Below are 21,628 nucleotides of genomic sequence, written 5' to 3'. Positions count from 1 at the left end.
AACATGGTTCAGCCACACTGCCAGGCCAGTTGATGAGCTGAGTACCTTCTCAAAGTCTGCGTGAAATTTTGAGGTCTTGGTGGTTGTGGTCTTTTCCTTCCTGCTCCAGAGAGGAAAGTTCTCAGCACTTCTGGTCTCTCTGTTCCTGCTTGGGAGCAGAGAGGGAGAAGGTGGTATAATCTTCACTTAGAGCTTCTCACTTGGTTGTTGTTGTCACTTAGGCATAAAAAGCAGTGACAGAAGCCTTGGCTGTGCTGTTGGCTCTTGACCACATCCTGCCTCTTCCCTCCCAGCAGCCAAACAACAGGAAACATTTGACAAAAAGATGTTTGATGGGAACCTCCATCTTGTGACTCCTGCTCAGATAAGGTGCAGGCAGTGAAAACACTTTACCTACAAAAGAAAGTAATAAATTATGTTGTCGGTTCCTGTTTGCAGAACAGTATTTCAGACCCTCAGTTAGTTTCTCCTGAGAAACAGATGAACATGGTGCCAAACCTGTGAAGGCTTCCAGGAGGTAGAACACCGAAAGTTGTCAGTTTATTGCTGTTGCAGCGGAGCCTGATTGTCTCCTGTAGAAACTTTAGGGGAAGCAATAACAAGTTAACAAAAATGGTTCCTTTCTCCAAGTGAGTTTGCACATGTTATACTAGATGTTGTAATGGCCTGTCAATACTTGATTAACTTCTTTTCCCTACTAAGAGTTAAAGGTGGGAAGGTATCATCTTCAAAATGCTGAAGAAGACAAATTGAAGTAGTCTTTGCTCAAATCAAATGACTCAATTCAAGTCATGACTTTTTTTTCTTTCTGTATAGATCATTAGGGCTTTGCTATGACACAGGAAAGACTTAGTACACTAGTACACAATCCCTTTCAATGCAATTTGAAGTAGAGCAAAGTGTTTGCCTTAAAATGATGTTTCTGTGCATGTATGCATTATATTCTCCAAAATGCTGTTTAGTAACTCTTTATTCTGTCAGTGGAGTGCATCAGCTTTGAACATGTAACAACTGCTTGTATTAAAGTATTTCTGGGTTAATGGTCCAGCAGATTTCATTTTTGACATGGATTTGTTTTCTGCCATTGTGTTTAAATACTTTTATTGCTCCATAAATGCTTGGAGTTGCTGTAATCATTAGCCTTTGGTTGGGCATGTTGATGAGACACACATGAGTGTTTTATTACCAACAAACAGTGTGCCATCATCATCACCTGGATTTAATCTTCCCCACCACTTTCCAAATAATATCTTCCCTTTCTGCGGTTTGTAAGTCTCTCAAAATGCAATTATCTGGGCTGAAACATTTCAATTACTGACTCGGAGTGTTTATTTAAAGTTTTGGGGAAACACTTCAAGCATCTTTGAAAAACAGTTGAGACGTAAATACCTTGGTTTTCCCTACATTTTTTTAAACTGGCTCAATAATAAACTTGATTTCTCATTGTTTATAGCTGCACCTTGAGATCCAGCACCAGAAGGGTTGCTCTGATACCAGTAATTCTCCTTCTGCTATTTTTGTGAAATTTCACCCAAATTGGGTCATTTTTTAAGTATGAAAACTCACCATCTATGCACGCCTAGCAGAGGCTGTGTGCAGGCAGACAGGCGCCGCATACACTCAGCTGGCTTCAGACTAAGGGTACAGCTCCTTCTGGCATCAAGTGCTGGAGCAGGGAGCAGGGAAGAGGTAAGGCTGAGTGTGAGGAAATGGAGACAAAGAAATCTGGGACACAGTGGGAGTTTGGTCAAGTGAACTGGGTAGGAGCCAAGATTTAAGGAAAATGTATTGGAGATGTGCTGTCCAGACAACATTAGTGTCTGCTTTCTTCCAGCCCTATGCCTCAGTGTGTGCATGTCACAGACAGCGTTCTGGAGAGGGGTGGCATGTGGAGGGGTCAGATCTCCACCCAAATGGTGCTAGTGCAGCAAGAGAGGCAGGCAGTGGCAGAGTTGGAACGAAATGGCCTCTTGGTCAGGTGTTCACCTCTTCTCTGGAAACCACTGAGTGGGTCCCTGAAACTGGCATCTTTGCTGCTAGCCATGAGGTGGGTGGACTCCCAAAGTCCAAGAGCAGTAGGTGTTTAGTGAGGCATTTGCATGTGCCACATGGACGCAAGAGCAAAGTGAAAGGAGGACAGACACCTGCAGCCAAAAACTGCAGGCACTTCTCAACTCTTCAACCATATTTGGTCTCAGTTTATTCTGTGCAGAGTGGGAGGAATGCTGTCTAGTATCACAAGAAGACCAAGAAATCCATTAATAATTTTAACCACGCCATTACTAATGTGATCCTTTAGAGCCAGCCCTATGCACAGGCCCAAAAGGGAGTGAGTAGCTTGCATTCAGGCCAGGAGATAGGTGAACATGTGTTGGAGCTTTGACAACTGACTGCCAGGGTTAAAAGAAATACCATTCACTGTCTGGGAAAGGCTGTGCAAAATAGTAGATGTGGTCATGTAATTGAGGTTGGTATCACTGCATCTACTCATGACGCTGATGAAGACAGGTAGTGTGGAGATCATCAGGGTGTTCCAATGTCATTGCCGTATAATAAATGGTAGGGAGTCTAGTGTGTGCGTTCCCCCCAAAGTCATGGATATATGCCTTAGAAAACCTAGAGGCAGTATTTTAATTTGAAATTAACCTAGAATTTTATTTAGTCAGTGCTGAATCTGTCTTAAGGAAGAGAATAATTATCTGTTCCTTCAACACGGTATTGAGAAGTTATAAGCACTCTCGAGACCACAATCCCATATTCTAGTACTGGAATGAATATAGTATTCAGGGAAAGTAATAAGACATCCTAATGTGTCTTATCTTTTCTCATAACCGTGATTTAGCTGCCTAATTCCATAAGCTACCATTTGAGATAAATGTAGCTGCATTATATTTCTTGCTATTTTTGCTAGATCTTCTGGAAGCTTCCTAATACCTGGTAGAAGGGGATAGATAGGCATTCAGCAAAAAGAAAAGGGATTTTTTTTTTTAGCTTACTGGAATTCCAGGTCTTCGTTCTTTCCTCTTGCTTGTATTTATAGACCTTTTACCACTCTTCTTCCCCCCCCCGCCCCTTTTTAAAGCTGATTTAGTTTGTTGATTTTATGGGTATTTCTCACTGCTAACTCTTACGTCCTGCTGCCTCAGAGCAGGGATCTCACTGCCCCTCTTCCTAGTGGTGCTGTTTTCCCCATTCCCTAAAGAAGGAAATTCAAGGTATGTCAGACTGCAAGAAAAGATAGAAACTAAAATGTTTCACTGATATTAAGAAATCAATTCCCAGAAGAGGAGGAACATGGACTGGGTGTAGGAAAGTCAAGGAAAGGTGCCCTGTTTCCCCTTAGCTTTTCAGGTCAAGTACACTTGGTTGCTCTCTGTAGGCAGCCCCACAGTGATATGGTGTCTTTTAATCTCAATAATTTGTTTGCTTCTTCTCAGCAGTTATAAAAATTAAGAAGGATTTTACGTGTGATTCTTCCTTGAAAATGTGCATATGTTCATTTTTAGAGTTTGTTTCTTTAATTTCTGTGTGTTTTCAGGAACTTTCCAATCAGTTGAGAGCTGGTATCAGACTCCAGACCTTGCTGGCTGGTCTGAGGAGCAAAGCTGATGATTTATTAATAATGCAGCTGCGGTGCCAGCGCTGCTGCTGAGAGTGGGTAAACATTTCTCCTCTGCAGAGGGACAAGACTCTGTACTTTTCACCTCTGCAGTTACGTAAGGTGTCCTTGGCGATCTGTGTATTTGACTTGGGCCATGCTTTTTCCATTTATTTACCAATTGATTGGCCAAGAAAATGTGAAATCCCCAACAGGGAAGAGTCCCAGGAAGCCCCAGCTGGACTGGGAGCCCCACCAAACAGACAAGTGCAGGGTGGCCTGGCCAAAGTGAAAAAAGCATATTTTCAAGGAGCAGCACAGGAGCTCGCCAATGACACATCAGGTCACCTGGTGGCAGTTCAGGACTGCTGGGCATCCCCCTTGAGAGCTGGGGGCTATGGCATGCTGATGTCCAAGGTCGTCACTTGCTTCTGGTGTACATTAGGTCTGCCCTTTTCTGTAGTACACCAGTCGATCCCTTAGTATGTCAGGGACTTGCTACATCATACTGATGACCTTTTCCATATGGTGAGACTCTTCCAAATAACAGGCCTTTTCCAAATCACACTTAATTCACTACAACTCTCAAATGAAGCACCTTCTCAAGGCTCCTTTGCCAGGTGAATTGCTGTAGGAAGCTAATATAGTCAGTTTTGCAGCACTCTCCTCCCATTTTCTTTCTGATCCAGTCAACCAGGATCACTACCAAGGCATATCTCCTGCTCCTTTTTGATGCCACATAACTGATTTTATGGCTTTTCCTGAGGTGCACTAAGATTTCCGGCGTGTCGTTGAGGGAACTGCTGTAAGCCCATTGCCTGGTCCTTGCTGGGCTGTTCATTGTTTGGGCTCGTGGGCATCCCATCAGCAAAGACCTGTCCCTATTACTCACTATTTTTTTTCTAACCTGGATATGGTGGAGGATATGTGGTATGGACATTGGAGGGTGAAGTCTGTGCGCTGAGCCACAGTGGCTTTCCTTTACAGGCCGCTGAGAGAGAAATAAGGTGTCTCAGGGCTTGACTGTCAGTTCTGCGGTTACCCTTGCCTACCTTTTCACTGAAAAGTAGTGTTTCCAAACCAAGGGAATTTAATTTTAGTCCTGTTCATACAAGCAAGCTTGCATTAAAGTCAGCATATGTCTGCTTGAGGGCTTTTATGGGAATTGGAAAGGAGGTGGGGAAAGGGGTATGTCAGGAAGTGGTGCTGTGCTGTACCCATCTTCGTGTCTGGTGTTCTGCTGTTCTGCTACACCACTGTTGCCTTTTCTCTTGTCAGTTTCTTGCAGCCAAACAATTTACCTCTCTTTGCTGGGATTAATTCTGGAATGGCTACTTTTGTCTGCTCTTGAGATATTGAGAAAATTTGAAGAAAATTGCCTCTTCTCAAGCTCTTATCTTCTTCTTCTACAGTTCAGTCAAGTTAAATTTAATGGTGGAGAATGTTGTTTACCAGCAAAAATCTGTGTCACCTTGACTTACTGTGTGGTCCCACCCGCAATTTACACGGCTCTGTTCTGTCTTCCATGAAAACACTCAATCCTTGAGATGAGCAGGTGCATTAAAGCTGCCCAGCCATCAGTTAACTGTGTGTAATGCTGTGTCCTGAGGCTCGATAAAGGTTTTAAGACATTTTTTTCTATAATGCAGGAATCAGAGAATATGTTGACTTCTCTGGCTGAGCAGAGTTGGAGTTAAAAATCACTGCTCTGCTATTAAAACCCATCTTGAGTCCCATGTCAGGCTGCATCCAGTCCTCCAACGGGTGGAGCTGTGTTTGTTGGGGGCCTGCACAAGGCAGCTTTGCGCCGTGTGAAGACTCTCACCACCCATATAATAGAAATCAGACATTTGAGGAATTTTATCTAAATAAGGTTATGCTTCCTTCTGCTTTCTTTATGTTCATTCTGTTGGGTTTTTCCCTTTTACTACCTGTTGGCTGCCTCTCATTCCATGGAAGCAGTCTGTGTGCACTAGAGTGAAGATTTATTTCAAGGATTGTCCACAGTTGCTTGTGATGTACTGCTGATCAATGCTGGTAGCCAAACTTGAAGCTAAGATAAAAATAACTGGTTGATTTTGAGTGCCAGTGGGGGGGGGGGGGGGGGGGGGAGGGGAGGGAGTGGGAAAAGAAAATCAAAAGCAGCTATATAACTGGGGAAGAAATAATCTCTACTGCCCTATTATTCTCAAATTATATTCAAGGCAGTAAACACAGAAATAAAATAAATTGATATTAAACTGTTATCTCTTTGTCTGAATTTTCTTCTTATTTGTTAGAGTAATCTCGAGGATGTTTGTCAAACAACTTAGAATTTCATAAATGTCTTTTTTTTGGCATCTGCAATATCTGCCTGAGTTCTTTGTCTTCTGAGCAATTTGATATTGGGTACACTTCCCTTGATATTGCAAGGCAAATTATTAAACCATTCTCTATAGCTATGCTCAACATTTGTTTGAAAGAGCATCTTGAGAGACTCAGAGCTCTTTGTGCATTGCAAATGTGCTCTTCGGTAGAACATTTTGTCTTTTTCCATTTAAATAAATATCTCCTATTAAGTCTTTAGTGGTAAGACTCTTACATCATTTAGACATTCCATCTTTTTGTAAGACTTCCATTTTTGTTCAATATTTTTCTATTTTTTCTGTCAGTTACAGGCAGTTCTTGTTCTCTACTTTTATGAATAAAATGATCATTTTTATTTTACCAGCTTTTAGTTTCTTACAAAAAATTGAAGTCATTGAAAGAGTAGCTAATGGGTTTTCTTAGCTTGTTGGAAACTGAATCAGGCTGAAGTCACCTGAGAGTTTTTTTCCTTCTCTTTCTTTTCTACCTTAAAGTAGAAAAGTGAATTTGCCTTCTACTTTTTCTTGAAACGGAAGTGTGTAGGTGCGTATAAATATGTATGCACACTCACTAACTTTGGTGGGTGGACTTGCAAGGTGGCTTTAGAAATACATAACCAAGTTCTCAGCAATGTTTTTAAGTTGTTTTTAAGTTGTTTTTGTTGGTAGCTTTTGTCTGTTTTTTTTCCAGGAAAACAAATCCAAGAGCTGAACCATTTCAAGTGTAATATAAGAGATGCTTGTATTGTTTGGAAATACATTTTTTCCTTTAGGTCTTTGTGTTTGTAAGATGTATGGAAAATAGTAAAGTCTGAGGTATTTGAACTCTCCATCAAAAGCTTAATATTTCTATTAGTAGTACAGTTTGGTCCTTTTGAATTATTTTTCTGTTTCACAAATTCAATTGTGTCCCAGTTTCAAGATAAGAGATCTTATTCTGACCTCCATTTCTTTCTATAAAATTATATAAAATTCTGCTTAGGCTAAACAAATCGTGTTTTCATAAGCATATATATTTGCAAGTCAATGTACTCTAGATGTGAAATTATGCAAAATTTAAAGAAAACCTGAAATTCCTTTGTATGCCTTAAGGAAGAAATAAAATGCTGTGTTACATTTTTTAAAATCTCTGGCTAGTCATTCTTAAAGCTTAACTAAATCCCCTAAGTCCTTCAACATATGCATGTGTAGTCCTACAGATTGTGTGAGATGGTGCATATTCACAGCAAGTGCAAAGGGAATACTTTAATGGAGCTGTGATGTCTGGTTTTTTACTTCCTAAGTGAAGTTAGGCCGCAGATTGACCTGCATAGGAAAATTGAATTCATGGATTGTGATGTTAGATGGAAATACTTTTTAATTCAGTCCAAACTGAAGTCTGAGGGTTTTCCATGAGTGTTGGAAGTGCTGTTGGTGATTGAACTCTCATGTACTAAAATATGTAGGGAAATGCATGCATTCAAATTCTGTAGAGCAAAAGGAATCATCCCTCTCTGTGTATGAAAACACAGTGTTTTCTTTAGTGTCTTGGGGTTTTTTTTCCCTTTTTCGTGTTTCTGCATCTAAAAAATAACTTTTGAACTGGATGGTTTAGGCTGTTAGTGTGGCTGTCTATGCATAGGAGCAGAAGCTTAAGTATCTCAAAATATCTGCCCTCCTATTGACTGGGTCTATTTTTAGCCTCAGGGAGCACAGGATTATTGCAATTGAAAAGTTCCTAGTTTATGCAATACCAAAATTTGTTAATTGATTGGGTGAGGCCACACATGTTCCCAGCCAGAATTTGCTGAGGAGGAATCCCAAAGGAGAAAAAACAGTTTTTGCTCTTGACAGAAACTCTTCCAGAAAAATATTTATGCCTTAGGTACCACCCCAGCTGCTGACACTGCTGTCTCTGTGGCTATTCTTGCCATGTGCTGCCACCACCCTGGACAGTGGCCTGTGCTAGCTCCCACTCTGCTGGGGTTTGAAGAGTGTGTAGTGTCATCAGTAGGTGATGTTTATAAAGCTAAGCAGCATGCTCACAGCTGCAGATGCATTACTGTTTTAAAATGTGTTCTGATCTTTACAGGCATGTGCAAGGCATGCAGAAAACTGCAAGGTTTTTTTCGAGTGGGAGGGGTAGTTGTGGCATCAGGTGATTATTACATTTTAAAAATTTGTGTGTGTCTTTTCTAACTCCAGCAAATGTTTGGCTCTCATAGTGTCTATCTGGAAACCAGAAAATCTTTTTTTCCCTTGTAGAACTAGCTGCTCAGATGCCTTCTAAATTCATTCATGTCTTGGAAGTCATATACTTTTCTTCTTTTCCCATTAGACTGCATATTTAATCTTGAGAGTTCATACAATTTCATCTGCATTTTAGGTTTAGCTTGTTTTCTTAAGGAAACAGGTTTTGCATAATTGCACTGTCCGTATTTTTGCCAGCATCATTCTCTCACCCTAATAACTTCTGAATAATGTAGCCAATTTCAGGCAAAGTTTCTGGAAGCAGACATCTCAAAGACATATCTCAAAGTTCTTACTGCTTATGCAAAAATCGGTGTCTGGGTAGAAGAGAGATCCAGAGTTTTACCCTATTAAGGAAAAGGCGGGAGCGGGCACTAAGCCGCTCCCGAGTGTGGTCTGCCAGCAGCGTGCACGTCTTGGCTGGATCTTCAGGACACGCACGGCTCGAGTGAGTTATAATCATCGTGTGAGTTGTTTCCTGGGCTATAGTTAGGAGAGGTGGGAGGGTGCTGCGGGGGAGACGGAAGGAGGGAAGTGGGGTACAGGAGGAAGCTGGGAGTTTATGGAGAACAGAGGTGGGTAGGGGGAGCTGGTGGAAGCAGCCTGGGGGGCGAGGTTTGGAACAAGGGATGGACACCTGCAAGGCAGCAGGCCTCCCACTTTCTGCTTCTCTTCGGATAACCCGTCTTTTTGGTGTGTCACACGTGAGGCTACACTGTTAGGTGGGGGAGTCATGCTCTTATTTCCCACTAATAGCATCAATAAATTGCCTGAAATTCCATACCCGAGTGAAATAATTCCAGAAGCTTTAGTTGATTCTTGCCTGAAGAGATAGAAGAAACATTGTTTTGCCTTTTTTTTTTCCCTGTTCAAACATCTTACTTTTATGAAAGATAAAGGTAATTTTAATAAGTAAAAGCTAACTCATTATTATACATAAGCAATTCCCAAGCTTGAATTAATTATTATTATTGTTACTATTACAGCAAGAGTAAAATACTGAAAGAAGTTGTGAATTTATGAAATATTCAAGATGGAGAGGTGGCTGCACAACTTGTAGACAGCAAATGGATTCTTAGTGTGTTAACATGCAAAGTTATGGGGTGTTACTTTGACATTCACCCCATTTCACTTATTTGAAATTTCAAATTCTAAGCACATATCTAGCTTTTTAATATACTCTAGTCCGTGGGCTGTCTTGTGGCATTGATCTTAAGACAAACTACCCATTGTTCTTAATGGGAAAATCTATTGATAAAAAAAAGCCAATGGTGTGTGACATGGCTTGTTAAGAGATGTGTTTTTGAAATTAAGCCAGTCAGACAGCAGCTCCCAAGACCATTGCCCCTGCAGAAGTGGAGCCTTCTCTTTGCTGTGCCCTGGTATTGGGCACTGAAGTCCTTTGAGTTCCCAGCTCCTCAGTGCACCTTTTCCCTCTCCCACTGCTTTACTGGAATGAAACCTGTGGCACAGCCTGACATGAGCCACGACATGTTCCAGTCTGGATAATTAGCAGTAGAAAAGTAGTTTTTCTATTCAAACTTTCCATTACCTGCCTGAAATGTGGTGCTGGGCAGTAGCCTGGGCAGCTGTAGAGGACAAAGGCAAAGAAATAAAAGGTCAGAGTTAGGTACCATCCTTCCAGGATGAGGGGAGTAACAGACTGCTGAGAATGTAATCTGATGTCTGTTCATTGTTCTTATCCATTGCAGATAAGGAGACAGCTCACTGAAAGTGATTTTTTCACATGAACTCCCATGGGAAGTGCACAGCCGCTTATGATGTGCTTGTTGATAACCTTCACTTCATGGATGACAGGAGTTTCTAGGGACCCAGTTACAAACCAGTCTGTCTGTGCCCTTAGTTTCAGGACTCTGACTCATATCTGGGAACAGGTTAAAAGTTGTAAGAAGCAATTATTTTTCCCTGCCGCCTGCCTTGTCCTGCTGAGTTTGTGCCTTCGTGTGCCAGAGGGACTGAATGTCTGTGGAGAGCTCCTAAACTGCTGTGGTTTTAAGATGAACCAAGCCTCACTCCAGAGGCTTGATATTGATGCACCTGAGAGTTAAAGTACCTGATTTTGTCTCTGTATTTGTGATGATGTGGCCTTCTAGCATAGTAGTTTTTTGCAAGAATCCAAAGTGGACTCTTTATTGATGGTGACCCAACCAATATGTTGAATACGCATGTTGTGTACAGTTGCCTGTTCTGCTTCTTGGTTGGTATGTGCTGTCATGTCAGTTGGGCTTCATATTTCACTTTTTAATAAACAAAAAATTTCAGGGTCCCATTTGACTGAAATGATACTATTAGTTTGAATTTTTGTTTGTGCATTGATTAATAGTTGGGACATGGAGCATTTGGGAAAAAAGTAATGCAAAATTCCTTATAGGTGTTTCCCTGCTACCATTGTAGGTCCAAAAAGTAAAAAAAGCTGGTCTCAGAATTTATGTCATTTTGGTAGTGAGGGCTGGATTAATTTACTTACTATTTTCAGTGCTCATTCCACTGCAGTTTATTTTGGGTCATTTAATTTCAACAAGGCTTGATCTGTTTGGAGGGCTTTCTCTAGCAGCATGGCAGGACCACACAGCTCTTTTATAGTACGTACGTTCGCTGCTAACCGGGAGCTCAAAAAGCTAGTAAACGAGGCACAGACATGAATAACTTCAGAGAGGACAGTACAGTTTTGTATGGTTGGATTATTTTGAAAGTTTTCAGAAATAACCAATCTTTTGTGCACTGTGGGTTGCTTTGCGGAGCTTGAAGTGATGGTACACAGTAGCTGTATGCTGTCAGAGGTAAGACTGGAGGTCTGGCTGAAGGCACTCTTCAGGTTTAAGGTACTTCAGAAGCCACTGTGGTGGAGAGTTGCTCTCAGTCCTTATTTAAGGAACAGTTTTGATTCCATAGGTCGATATTTCCATCAGATTCAGTAGTTCGATATGTTTTTGCTGTTTTAATTTTTGGATTTGCTGTACGAGCCATTCATATACAAAATAGGCTAAGGTAAAATAGATCTCAGTTGAAAATGTCTAGAACAGTTGGCCTCATCAGCCAACAAAAAAGCTTATGCTCATTGTCTGCACTGAGTCTGCTCCAGTTTAGCATTATGATGGCAAAGGCCACATTCCCCCCAAAATGAAAGAGCCAGCCTTCTTTTGTGTCCATCAAATCGTGACTGTTTCTGGTTCTGCTCATGCCAGCTGACAAAGTAACGTTCCTTTTGTGTAATTGGTTTAACCAAGGTAGCATTGGTGATTCTCTCAACAGACAGAAGGCATGATGTCCTGAAAGTGGCTGCATCTGTACTAGGAGGTTAAAACAGCACTGAGACCATTGTTACTGAGTGTTGAGACCATTGCTTTTTCTTAAATTTTTAGCTTTCTTGAGTTTTCTGGTCTCTACTGTTTAGCATACTCCAAGCAGCAGCCACGGGCAGTTCAGGAAAGTTCTTAATAGTTTAATAGTGTGGAAATAGCTGATAACATTCCCATCAGCCTCGACACAGCAGAACCTTCCTGAACATGTTTCATTCACTCCTGTACAGCTAGTTATGACATCCTTGTAGCAGATTAGAGGCAGAATCAGCATTGTTTTAGTGTCTAAGTCAAAAGTGTAACAATAACACTAGTTTTGGGACATTTGAAGCCTACTGAAAGTTTTGTAGGAGTGTGTGTGTGTGTGTGTGTGTGTGCGTGTGCGCGCGCATACACGAGTCAGTTTATGTCTGTACTGTGTGATATTCCAGCACAGGGATCTGGATGCTTTCTTGGCTATAGGAGGATATTCCTGCTTGTCTACCAATAGTAAAGCCCTAATAGCAGTGAATGGAAAGTTTAAAAAGCACTTCTTAAAAACATCTCAGTTTGGAAACTTAACTTCTACAAGTTGAATGTATCAAATGTAGTTTGACTAATGCTACAGGCCCTCTAGTCACAGCCCCTAAAATTCTGTGGTTGGTTGTGAGCCGTGTCATCAAGGAGCTTCTGATCTCAGTAGGTCCTGCCCTGCAGCTGCACAACTTCCTGGTGCACCCTATGATTTCCCTTTCTGGGGGAAAATATATCAGTGTGTCTTACCACTCTACCTATGTTTGGAGTCAGCTTGTAGATCCATCTCCTCTAATCCAAGCTACCTCAGAAATGACAGCCCACCTATATTTTTATTCTCTTATTATCTCATAACTGTCTAAAAACTCCTTTCATGTCGATCGGGAGCTTTCCTTTTGCTGTGTACCTTCAGATTTAGATCCATGCACTGCTTCTAAATTTAGGCTGTAAAAGTACCACCTTTACTTCTGTTCTTTTATACTTGAATGGAAATAGTTCAAAGTTGTGCTGATGTAATAAAAACAGGAGGCTGGAAGGCAGTGAACTGGAATAAGGGTGAGTGTATGAGAGAACACAAGGAGAGAGTGGCAACTTTAGATCCTCACTGCCACGATCACACAATTATTTTTAAAATTATGTATTTACAAGCTGCATTTCAATTGAAGAAGGTTTCAATTTGTTATTCATAATGTAATGTCATTTATAAAAAACCATTTAGGTTATGGTAACACCAGATACTTTAGCCAAGATGTCATGAGAGGCAGTTCAGGCAGTCTGGATTGTTCTGAGATTATTAGTTGTATGGCACTGATCTGTACTTAACAATGAAAATGCTGATTCAAAGCCTTTCTCTTTTTTTTTCCATGGCTAATAGCTTTAATGATCAATCAGAGGTGGTGGGCTGAGGCAGAGCTCAAGGCTATCGGCTCCTCCCAGCCCTCTACACAGTTCCCAGGAAACACCCTGTGTTTCGTTAGTTCTTACTTAGTTTATGGTGTAATACTTTGCTCAAAGGCATTAAACTATCATCAAAAGCAGCCGACCGATTAGTGTGACTTCTTGTTCCAGGGTCGCTGTACAAGGGAGAACTGCAAGTACCTTCATCCACCAACACATTTGAAAACTCAACTGGAAATCAATGGCAGGAACAACTTAATCCAGCAAAAAACTGCAGCAGCAATGCTCGCCCAGCAAATGCAGTTCATGTTTCCAGGGACACCAATACAGCCAGTGGTAAGTATATTTCTCTGATGGTGTTAATGGTAAGTAAAGTTGAAGACTATATTGACCTGCAAAAGTTCTCTAAATAGCATCAATAAAAATAGTCCCTGTCTGTTTACTTAAGGAATGGTCAAGATGCTAGAGATAGGCTCATTTATATTTGCATTTGAAGATGTAATGGAGTGTTGCTAGATATTTGATTTATTTTTCTTTTATCCCAAAATAATTTGCAATTTTTTCCTCTTACCCCCCCCCCCCCCCCCCATGTATTTCATGTCATTTTTGCAAGATTTTTACCTATAATCCTTCTGGAGGTGAAAATTTATATAATAACAATAATTTGCTAGTAAGTTACTTGAGTAGGAACACAAAGTTTCTCAGGAGTCTGTGGGTTTGAATGGCTTTAAATATCATTTAATCCAAATACCAGGAACAAAGTTTAAGGGGTAGCATTTTCCTGCTCTGTTGAAGTCTGAAGTGTCCAAGGATAAGACAGAGAATTGGTGGTGCATGAACTTCACAAACTCAGTGTTTTTTCTCAGTGTGATTCGTACAGTGCCTGAGACACTTCATATCCAGGCAGTGACATCGAACTAGAGTCTGGCATGCATGAGCAGCATCTTTGGATATGCACTAAAGTGATCAGTTACTCCAGGCAGCCCTTGCACTTGGGCTCCTCACTGTAACAAACTTCCAAATCATGGTTTGGCAAGTAATCTGAAGTAAACTTTTCACACATGGCTGCTAATGATGTTTTTTCAATCTAAATTCCTAGTGTAAGGCATCCCACAGGAGGAGGATTTTTTTCTCTAACTTGAGGCATCTGGAGTGTTGGCATCAACTTCTCCAGTGAGTTTCCAAGGTCCATTTATAATTTATCAAAAGACATTGGCACTCCTAATTACTATTTGCTTGGTTTGTTTCAGACATCTGCATTTGGATTAGATAATTTGGTTTTCTAAGTGCCTTTGCCTTTCCATGGGCTACAGCAGAAGTCAAGTGTAGACATCTCAGAAGAAGACATATGCATTTGGTCAGAGGAAGCTCACCCCAGATGCCTTCTTCAATAATGCCTTTTTATACTTGAAACATCTACTGTCATGTGGGATTAGAATTGAGTGTCAGGACTCCCTGAATTTCTGGTACATGTTCATCAAATTGTATCTGGTGATATTGACCTGAGTTGTCTTGATATTTCCTGGGGTTTTACTGCTTGAGTTTTCACCAGAAAAAGTTTTGATGAAGTAATAGATTCCACTGCTTAATACTATGAGAAAAGTTGAAGTAGCAAAATGATACTTTTTTTTTCTCACCCATTTCATCATTTGAACTTTACAATTTCATTGACATAATGTCTTCTGTACTGATTGCTGTGATAAAAATGCCAGGTTTTATTTCTCTGTCTCACATAAATTGCCATATTAAGATGACTCAGCCTTGACCAAAGGGATAAAAAGTAAAAGAAAATTTTGTAGAAGCCATTTCACATGTGGATTTATTCTTAAAATTACATCTGATACAAAGCTGTTATTTATATGTCACATAACACATATTGTCCTCAACATAGTTGAACCATTGTTTCATGTATTTGTTCATTATTATGCTCTTCAGAATTTAGCTCATGTTTGACATACAAATTGGGTTGTTTGATATCGAGCAGATTTGATCGCTGATTAAAACACAGCATGATACACTTTTAATGTATTTTTTACCTCTTAAGGGCTGGTAGATGCTATTTCCACATAGTTGGTTATCCTGGTTAATCTGCCTGCTCAGATCATCTTATTGGTACTGAGTCACATCCATTTAAAATTTAGTAATTGCTTCCAAAGACAAAAAAAATCCAAAGAAAACCAAACCCAAACAAAAAATAAAAAACCCCACCTTCTAGCTCCTGTGTTTTCTCTTGCATATTTTCTGTGTACTTTATGTCAGGCACGCCACCTTAATGAGAAAGACACTTCTCCTTTGTTAAAGTGTTTTGAAGTCTTAGTGTTGTGCTGTTGTGTTTCTAGCTGCTGTCTTATTTGGGAACTTAATTTCTGACAAAGCTAATCTGAGATGTGTCCTGTTTTTCTTCTCAGTTTTTCCTCATTTATAATTATAGCTTCACTCTCTGGGGTAAACCTCAGCTCTGCAGAACTAAAGCACTTTCCAGGTCTAAGCGTGGTCTGATCATGGTGATGTTCTGCCTCCACCCCCTGTGGAGCTGTTGGTGACAAACCCACTATTCTGCCTCATCATGGCTGTTTTAGCATCACAGAAGTGCTCTTTCTTCTGGTCATGACTTCACTGACTCACTGTAGAAAGGAACAAAACAAGATTTTTAGACCCGTACCGTTCCTTCCAATCAAAGTTTTTCGTATGATTAATTAATCTAAGCCTGAATAATCCCTTTCTAAATATTGTGTCCAGCTGAGATGATAATATTTATTCTGCTTGCCACTGGTGACAGCTGGGCACACAAACATTTGCAAAGGTGAGTTTTTTCAGTGTGCGAGACTCAGTAACATATAATTGCAGGAGGTGGCAAAATACAGTATGCAAACATACTGGAAGTTACATGCCAAAGAGCTCATTATATGTACTCTTATTAGAAATATGGCTTTAATATAGTTAATAATGCTTCACCTATGAAATCTGAATACTTCGAAAAATAGCCTGTTTTCCCAAGGAAAACTGGTATTGAGAAAAAGCAATAAAGTCTATGTTATTTCTACATTTAGATATGTAAATAAGCCTGCAATGTAAGCTGGACCTTCACAGAGATTTGGGTTCAAAGTATGACTTCCTTTGCATCACCAGACTCTTTTCCAATAATAAAGTTACAAAGGTGGTTCTTGGTATGCTGCTGGAACGTGTTACGTGATTAAAAGAAGAGGGGATCCTGTGTGTTTTGCCAGCTGTTTGAAATTTTTTCATTAAGAAAATGAATCGGTGTGGGAAAGAACAAGCAAAAGACAACAGTAATGTATTCATTCAGGGACTTTTTTTTCATCTTGGTCTGTGTTTTCCTTTTTCAGCCCACATTTCCAGTGGGTCCCACAATAGGAACGAACACGGCTATTAGCTTTGCTCCTTACCTAACGCCAGTAACACCAGGAGTTGGCTTAGTCCCGACTGAGATCCTACCCACGCCGCCAGTCATTGTTCCTGGAAGTCCACCGGTTTCAGTCCCCAGTTCAACTGCTACCCAGAAACTCCTCAGGACTGATAAACTGGAGGTACTGTAGACGCCACTGTGACTAGAAGTACATCCTCTGTTAGGCTATGTGAAATATCCTGGAGGGTGTAACTGTTGTTTTAGAAATGAAGCTTAAATTTGGTTGCTACAGGTCAAAAACTTGTAACCAGGCAGGATTTCTGCACTTGCAGCCAGTGGCAATTAAATACTGCTATTTTTAAGGTAGTGTGTTTGCTTATATTTAATACACAGACATCAACATGAATTTTAATCTTTTGCAAAGTTCATAGTCTCAAAAAAACCTCGGGTATACATACATGCCTGTAAAGGTATGCCTTGATGAAATATCTAACAAGCACGTTTTTTATTTCAATATTAATTGTCTTGGTTTTTCTGCACTGATAATAAGGGAATTTTAATAGTCTTATGGATCAATATTAGGGGAATGGTGTAGCCCTTCAGCCCTGAGCTGGCAATGGAGATGTCGAATATTCCCAGCCCTGCAGCAGGCTGAAGGGACAAGCTATGTGGAGAGCCTCCCAGCTGTTGCTGGATCACTGCGTGGCTGGACTCAGTGGAATCTGTGATCCAAGTACACAAGGAGAACAAATGGCTCTTGCAAAAATGAATGTTCTTGCCCAAAAGCCTAAGCACTGGTGTCTAGAGCACGTTTCTTCTTGGGAAAATCAGTATGTTCATTCTGCCCATTTTTGAAAATTCTTTTTAAGTAGGCTCTCAATTTTGTTTGTGGACTCCATAAAAAATACAGTGCATCTGATGTGTATTTTCCCTGGGTTTCAGCAAGAGGAACTCCTTCCCTACCAGTCAACCTGCAAGAATACAAAGTGTAGTCAGAAAGAGACAAAATATTTTGTGATTCCCAGCTAGTTTTGCAGGAGCAGTTACGTGAGTAAGTAAGTATCCTTCCCATCTGCTTTCTAAAGAGGAAAAAGGAAAGGCATTTGGGAATGCTTCTGTTGCATGTTAAGTTCATTTAGCCACAGTACCACAGAGCTAACTGAGGAGCCAAGAACATAAGGGTGAAATAGGTGCACTCCCCTCACACACCAAGCGATGAAGGGTTTATTGAATTGAATTTGCTGTAAAACTTGAACTAACTGGGGAAGGGGGCAGGTCTGTGTTTTGGGGGTGTGGGACTCTCCTTGCCCTTTCACGTTGCACCGAGCTCTGCCCCTGCAACGTGTGTTGTTTTGCACGTAGGTGTGCAGGGAGTTCCAGCGGGGGAACTGTGCGCGTGGAGAGACTGATTGCCGCTTTGCGCATCCGGCAGACAGCACAATGATTGACACAAACGACAACACCGTAACCGTGTGTATGGATTACATAAAAGGTCGTTGCATGAGGGAGAAATGCAAGTATTTTCACCCTCCTGCACATTTGCAGGCCAAAATCAAAGCGGCGCAACACCAAGCCAACCAGGCTGCAGTGGCAGCCCAGGCAGCTGCGGCAGCTGCGACTGTGATGGTAAGTGCTGGCATGTATGGCTGCCTTTTTTTCATGCCTATTTTGCTTCAATTTAATGCTGATTGCTTATACTTTATTTTCTCCTTTGCCTCTTCTTTTAATTTTTTTTTTTTTTAATTTTTATTTTGGTGAAAGATAAGAGTTTATAAAATTACTATTGCCTGATGGGAGGAAGCACTTTCTTTTCTTTATGCCCTTATTTTAATGCTGTATTTCTATTCAAGACAGTGAAGCAAATGACACTCTATACCACTTCTGTTCTCTGCCTCAATTATATGTAAATTTGCCTATAATATTTCCAAACAGAAACAAAACTGATAAACTTCAGTGTTCCCAGGAAAACAGGGACACTTATGCTGTTTTAGCTCTTTGACGGCAGATACACATGTGGAAATTTGGAAGAAAAGCAGATAGAGCATTTGCTTCAGAGATCAGTAGTAGAACAGAAACCTGCATTGAGATTCAGCACAGTCCACCTTAGAAATGAGACAGCCAGCCAGCCAGCCACCTTGGTCTCACTGTGTTGGTAGCATAGAAAAACCAGGACACTCATCTGATCTACCATCAGTGCCTGTCTGAGGATGAGACAGAACTGCCCTCTGTAGATCTACAACTATCCCCAGCGACTAAAAAGCATTGCCTGTATCTTTTTGAACTTTGGTTAGATGCATTTCAGGCCTGGAGACTTCTTGCCTCTCCTACTGTTATGGGCTAGTTGCTTGAATCATGGGGTTTAAAAGTAGTAAACTGTAATGGGAATCATTAGGAAAGAAACGTGGCTACAGTCAGAAGGAAAGAGAGTGGGGGCTTTTATTTTCAGATATTTTAACCTCTTACTTAAAACTGTTCAGACAAGACAGCCCACCCCTTCACCAGGACTGGATCCCTCTTACAGTTGCTACCAAGACAGATGATAAATTTAAAGTGGTATTGATAAAGTTAAATAAATCGAACATGGAGGATCTGACTTGAGAGACAAAACGGCTGGCAGCAAATCAAAGAATCATTGTCCTCTTTGCTGGCAGTGGACAAATAATTAAGCAGATGTGGTTTGTGGACTTGTGGGCAGTGCATACAATAGTTATAGACAATACAGTTATTCTCTGGTTAAAAAGCCTGCCAGAAACACAATACAGTACAGCACATAACTACCCCAAGCTATTGTATTTAACAAATTAGAAAAGACCAGACTTTTCTGAGGGACAAAGGGTAAGTTATGCAAGAAAGTAAACCACCAAACGGAAGAATATTTCTTAAGTTTTAATATTCTGTCTCTAATAGTATCCTCAGCCTTTGTTCCAAATTGGATGATTTTTAGTTAAAGTTTCCTGTGCTTGCAGAAATTGAATACCATCTGGAAATTAAAGCAGAGAAGATTGGGTTTTTATTCTGATTAGCTTCTGTTGTGCAATATTTATTGTTCATTTAGAGAATGTAATATTTCTAGGCACTACACTAAATAAGAAAGGAGAGAGATGAGGGGATTAATTTTTTTTGCACTTCAGTAATGGTTGCAGATATATATCCTGTGGTTTTAAATAAGGCTTAATTACAGTTGCATTAGCCTCAAAGCAAGATGAAGCATCTTTGGAAATACAGAATTGAAATGTTAGCAGTCTAGTGTCACAGAAGAAGGCAACAGGGACCTGTAATTCAGGATAACATTTTTCAGAGAAATATGTACAAAATATTCCAGCCTATTTCCCCTGCTTAAGCAGGGTGAGCTAGAGGAGATTGCCCAGGATGTGCCTGTTGGCTTACTAAAGCCTCGAAGGATAGAAACTCCATAATTTGACAACCTTCTCCATACCTCCAGTAAAAATAAATGCTTTTCTTTTCCTTCTTTTTTAAATCTTATATTTAATTTAAATTACATTACATTTAAATGGAATTTCTTTTATTTAAATTTGTTCCCATTGCCTCTTCTCCTGTCCCTGGGCACCACTGGCTTGATGTTTACCCTGAAATCAGGTATTTCTTTATACTGATGAGATTCCCCTGTATCTTCTCCAGGGTGAATTCAGTCCCTTGATCGTCTTTTAGGTCCTTTATGGAAGTGTTTTCTAGTACACCTGTATCTTTCTTGTACTGGGGTGCCCAGACCTGGACATAGTGCACCATGTGTGGCCTCACCAGGGCTGAATAGAGGAGAAGAATCACCTCCCTCCACCTGTTGGTGATGGTCTTCCCAGTGCAGCCCAGCATGCTGTCAGCTTACCAGGATCTTGAGGGTCTTTTCTGCCAAGCCTTTGTGGCCCCTGGTGTGTACTGGTGCCTCATGTTGTTCCTCCCCAGGTCCCTTGATATTTCTCTTTGTTGAATTTAGTGAAGTTTCTCCGTGCCCATTTCTCCAGACTTTCTAGGCCCTTTGAGCAGTGGCGCATCTGTCTTGTGTTATCAACCACTCCTCCAAGCTTTACACCTCTGGTGTCTCTAGCTTGGTTCTGTGTTGCTGATCACATCCCTTTGAACCTGGCATGTGAGACAATTGTCAGTCCACCTCACTGTTTCCCATTTAGCCCATAATAAACAAATTTGTCTGTGAGGATGAAATTGTGTTGAAATCCTTTCTGAAATCAAGGGAAACAACATCCATTGCTCTCCCTTCACCACTCTGCCAGTTTCATCATAGAAGGATGTCAGGCTGGTTAAACACAATTTCCCTGTCATAAATCTATGCTGACTACTTCCCATCATTGTCTTGGCTTTCATGTGTTTGCAGATGGTTTTCAGGAGGATTTGCTCAATTGCTTTCCCAGGGACTGAGGTGAGGCTGACCAACCTGTCAGTCCTCAGACCTTCCTTTCTGCCCTTTTTGAAGATAGGAGTGTCATTTACTTTCTTGCAGTCTTTGGGAATTTCCCCCTGTCAGGGATCTTTCAAAGATAGTTAAGATTAACCTTGCAGTGATGTTGGCCAGCTCCCTCAGCACCCAGGGTGCATTCTGTTAGTTCCTATGGGTTTGTGTATGTACAGCTTGTTTAAATGTTCCCTAGCCTGATGATCCTCCTCCAAGGGAAAATCTTTTCCACTTCAGACTTACCTCACTGGTCTCCCACTGGCCTGAAGGCCAGTCTCGCCAGTAAAGACTGAGATGGAAAGGATTTTCAGAGCCTCAGCCTTTTCCATGTCCTGTGTCACCAGGTTGCCTGCCCCATTCAGCAGTGGAAACACATATTCTCTGGTCTTCCTTTTGTTGCTGAGAAGCCCTTCTGGTTGTCTTTCACATCCCTTGCCAGATTCAACTCCAGGTGATCTTTGACTCTCCTAACATATCCCTGCATGTTCAGGCTGTGTCCCTGTTCCTCCTGAGCCATCTGTCCCTGCTCCCACCTCTTGTGTGCTTTCCTTCTTCCATTTGAGTTTAGTCGGGAGTTCCTTGCACATCCGTGGAGGCCACTGCTGTGTAGATCTTGTTTGTATTCTAGGGCACATTATAGCACACCAATGTGTCGTACGGCAGGCAAATACTATGCCTTGGATGTTTGATCATTTTTGATATTATCTTTATTTCCTTCTCGTATCCTCTTCCTCTCCAGACTGTAGCTATTGATTCTTTGGCTGTTAGTTATGTAGATCGAATGTTGAGAAGGAGATAACCTGATGGAACAGAAAGAGGCAAAGGAGGTTTTACTATCAGGATGAAATAAAAGAAAATATGAATGTAGGAGAGCAAGATGAACAGTTTGAAAGCCTGAAAAAAGGGGGAGACTACATGGAGGCAAGTTTGATG

At 40.9% G+C, this 21,628-nt stretch overlaps 1 protein-coding gene across 7 annotated transcripts in view; it reads left to right on the top strand.

Annotated features, from left to right (window-relative positions):
* Positions 1–21,628, top strand: part of MBNL2 (muscleblind like splicing regulator 2) — a 107,049-nt gene that overhangs the window by 60,005 nt on the left and 25,416 nt on the right. For all 7 annotated transcript variants that reach the window (XM_069008243.1, XM_069008204.1, XM_069008225.1 and 4 more), the window contains 3 exons: positions 13,074–13,238; positions 16,250–16,450; positions 17,632–17,895. In XM_069008243.1, coding sequence (XP_068864344.1) covers positions 13,074–13,238; positions 16,250–16,450; positions 17,632–17,895 — 630 coding nt within the window. The remainder of the gene's footprint in view (positions 1–13,073; positions 13,239–16,249; positions 16,451–17,631; positions 17,896–21,628) is intronic.

Source organism: Aphelocoma coerulescens, chromosome 1 (genome assembly GCF_041296385.1).
Source record: "Aphelocoma coerulescens isolate FSJ_1873_10779 chromosome 1, UR_Acoe_1.0, whole genome shotgun sequence".
NCBI lineage: Eukaryota > Metazoa > Chordata > Aves > Passeriformes > Corvidae > Aphelocoma > Aphelocoma coerulescens.
This window is presented reverse-complemented; position numbering and strand designations above follow the sequence as displayed.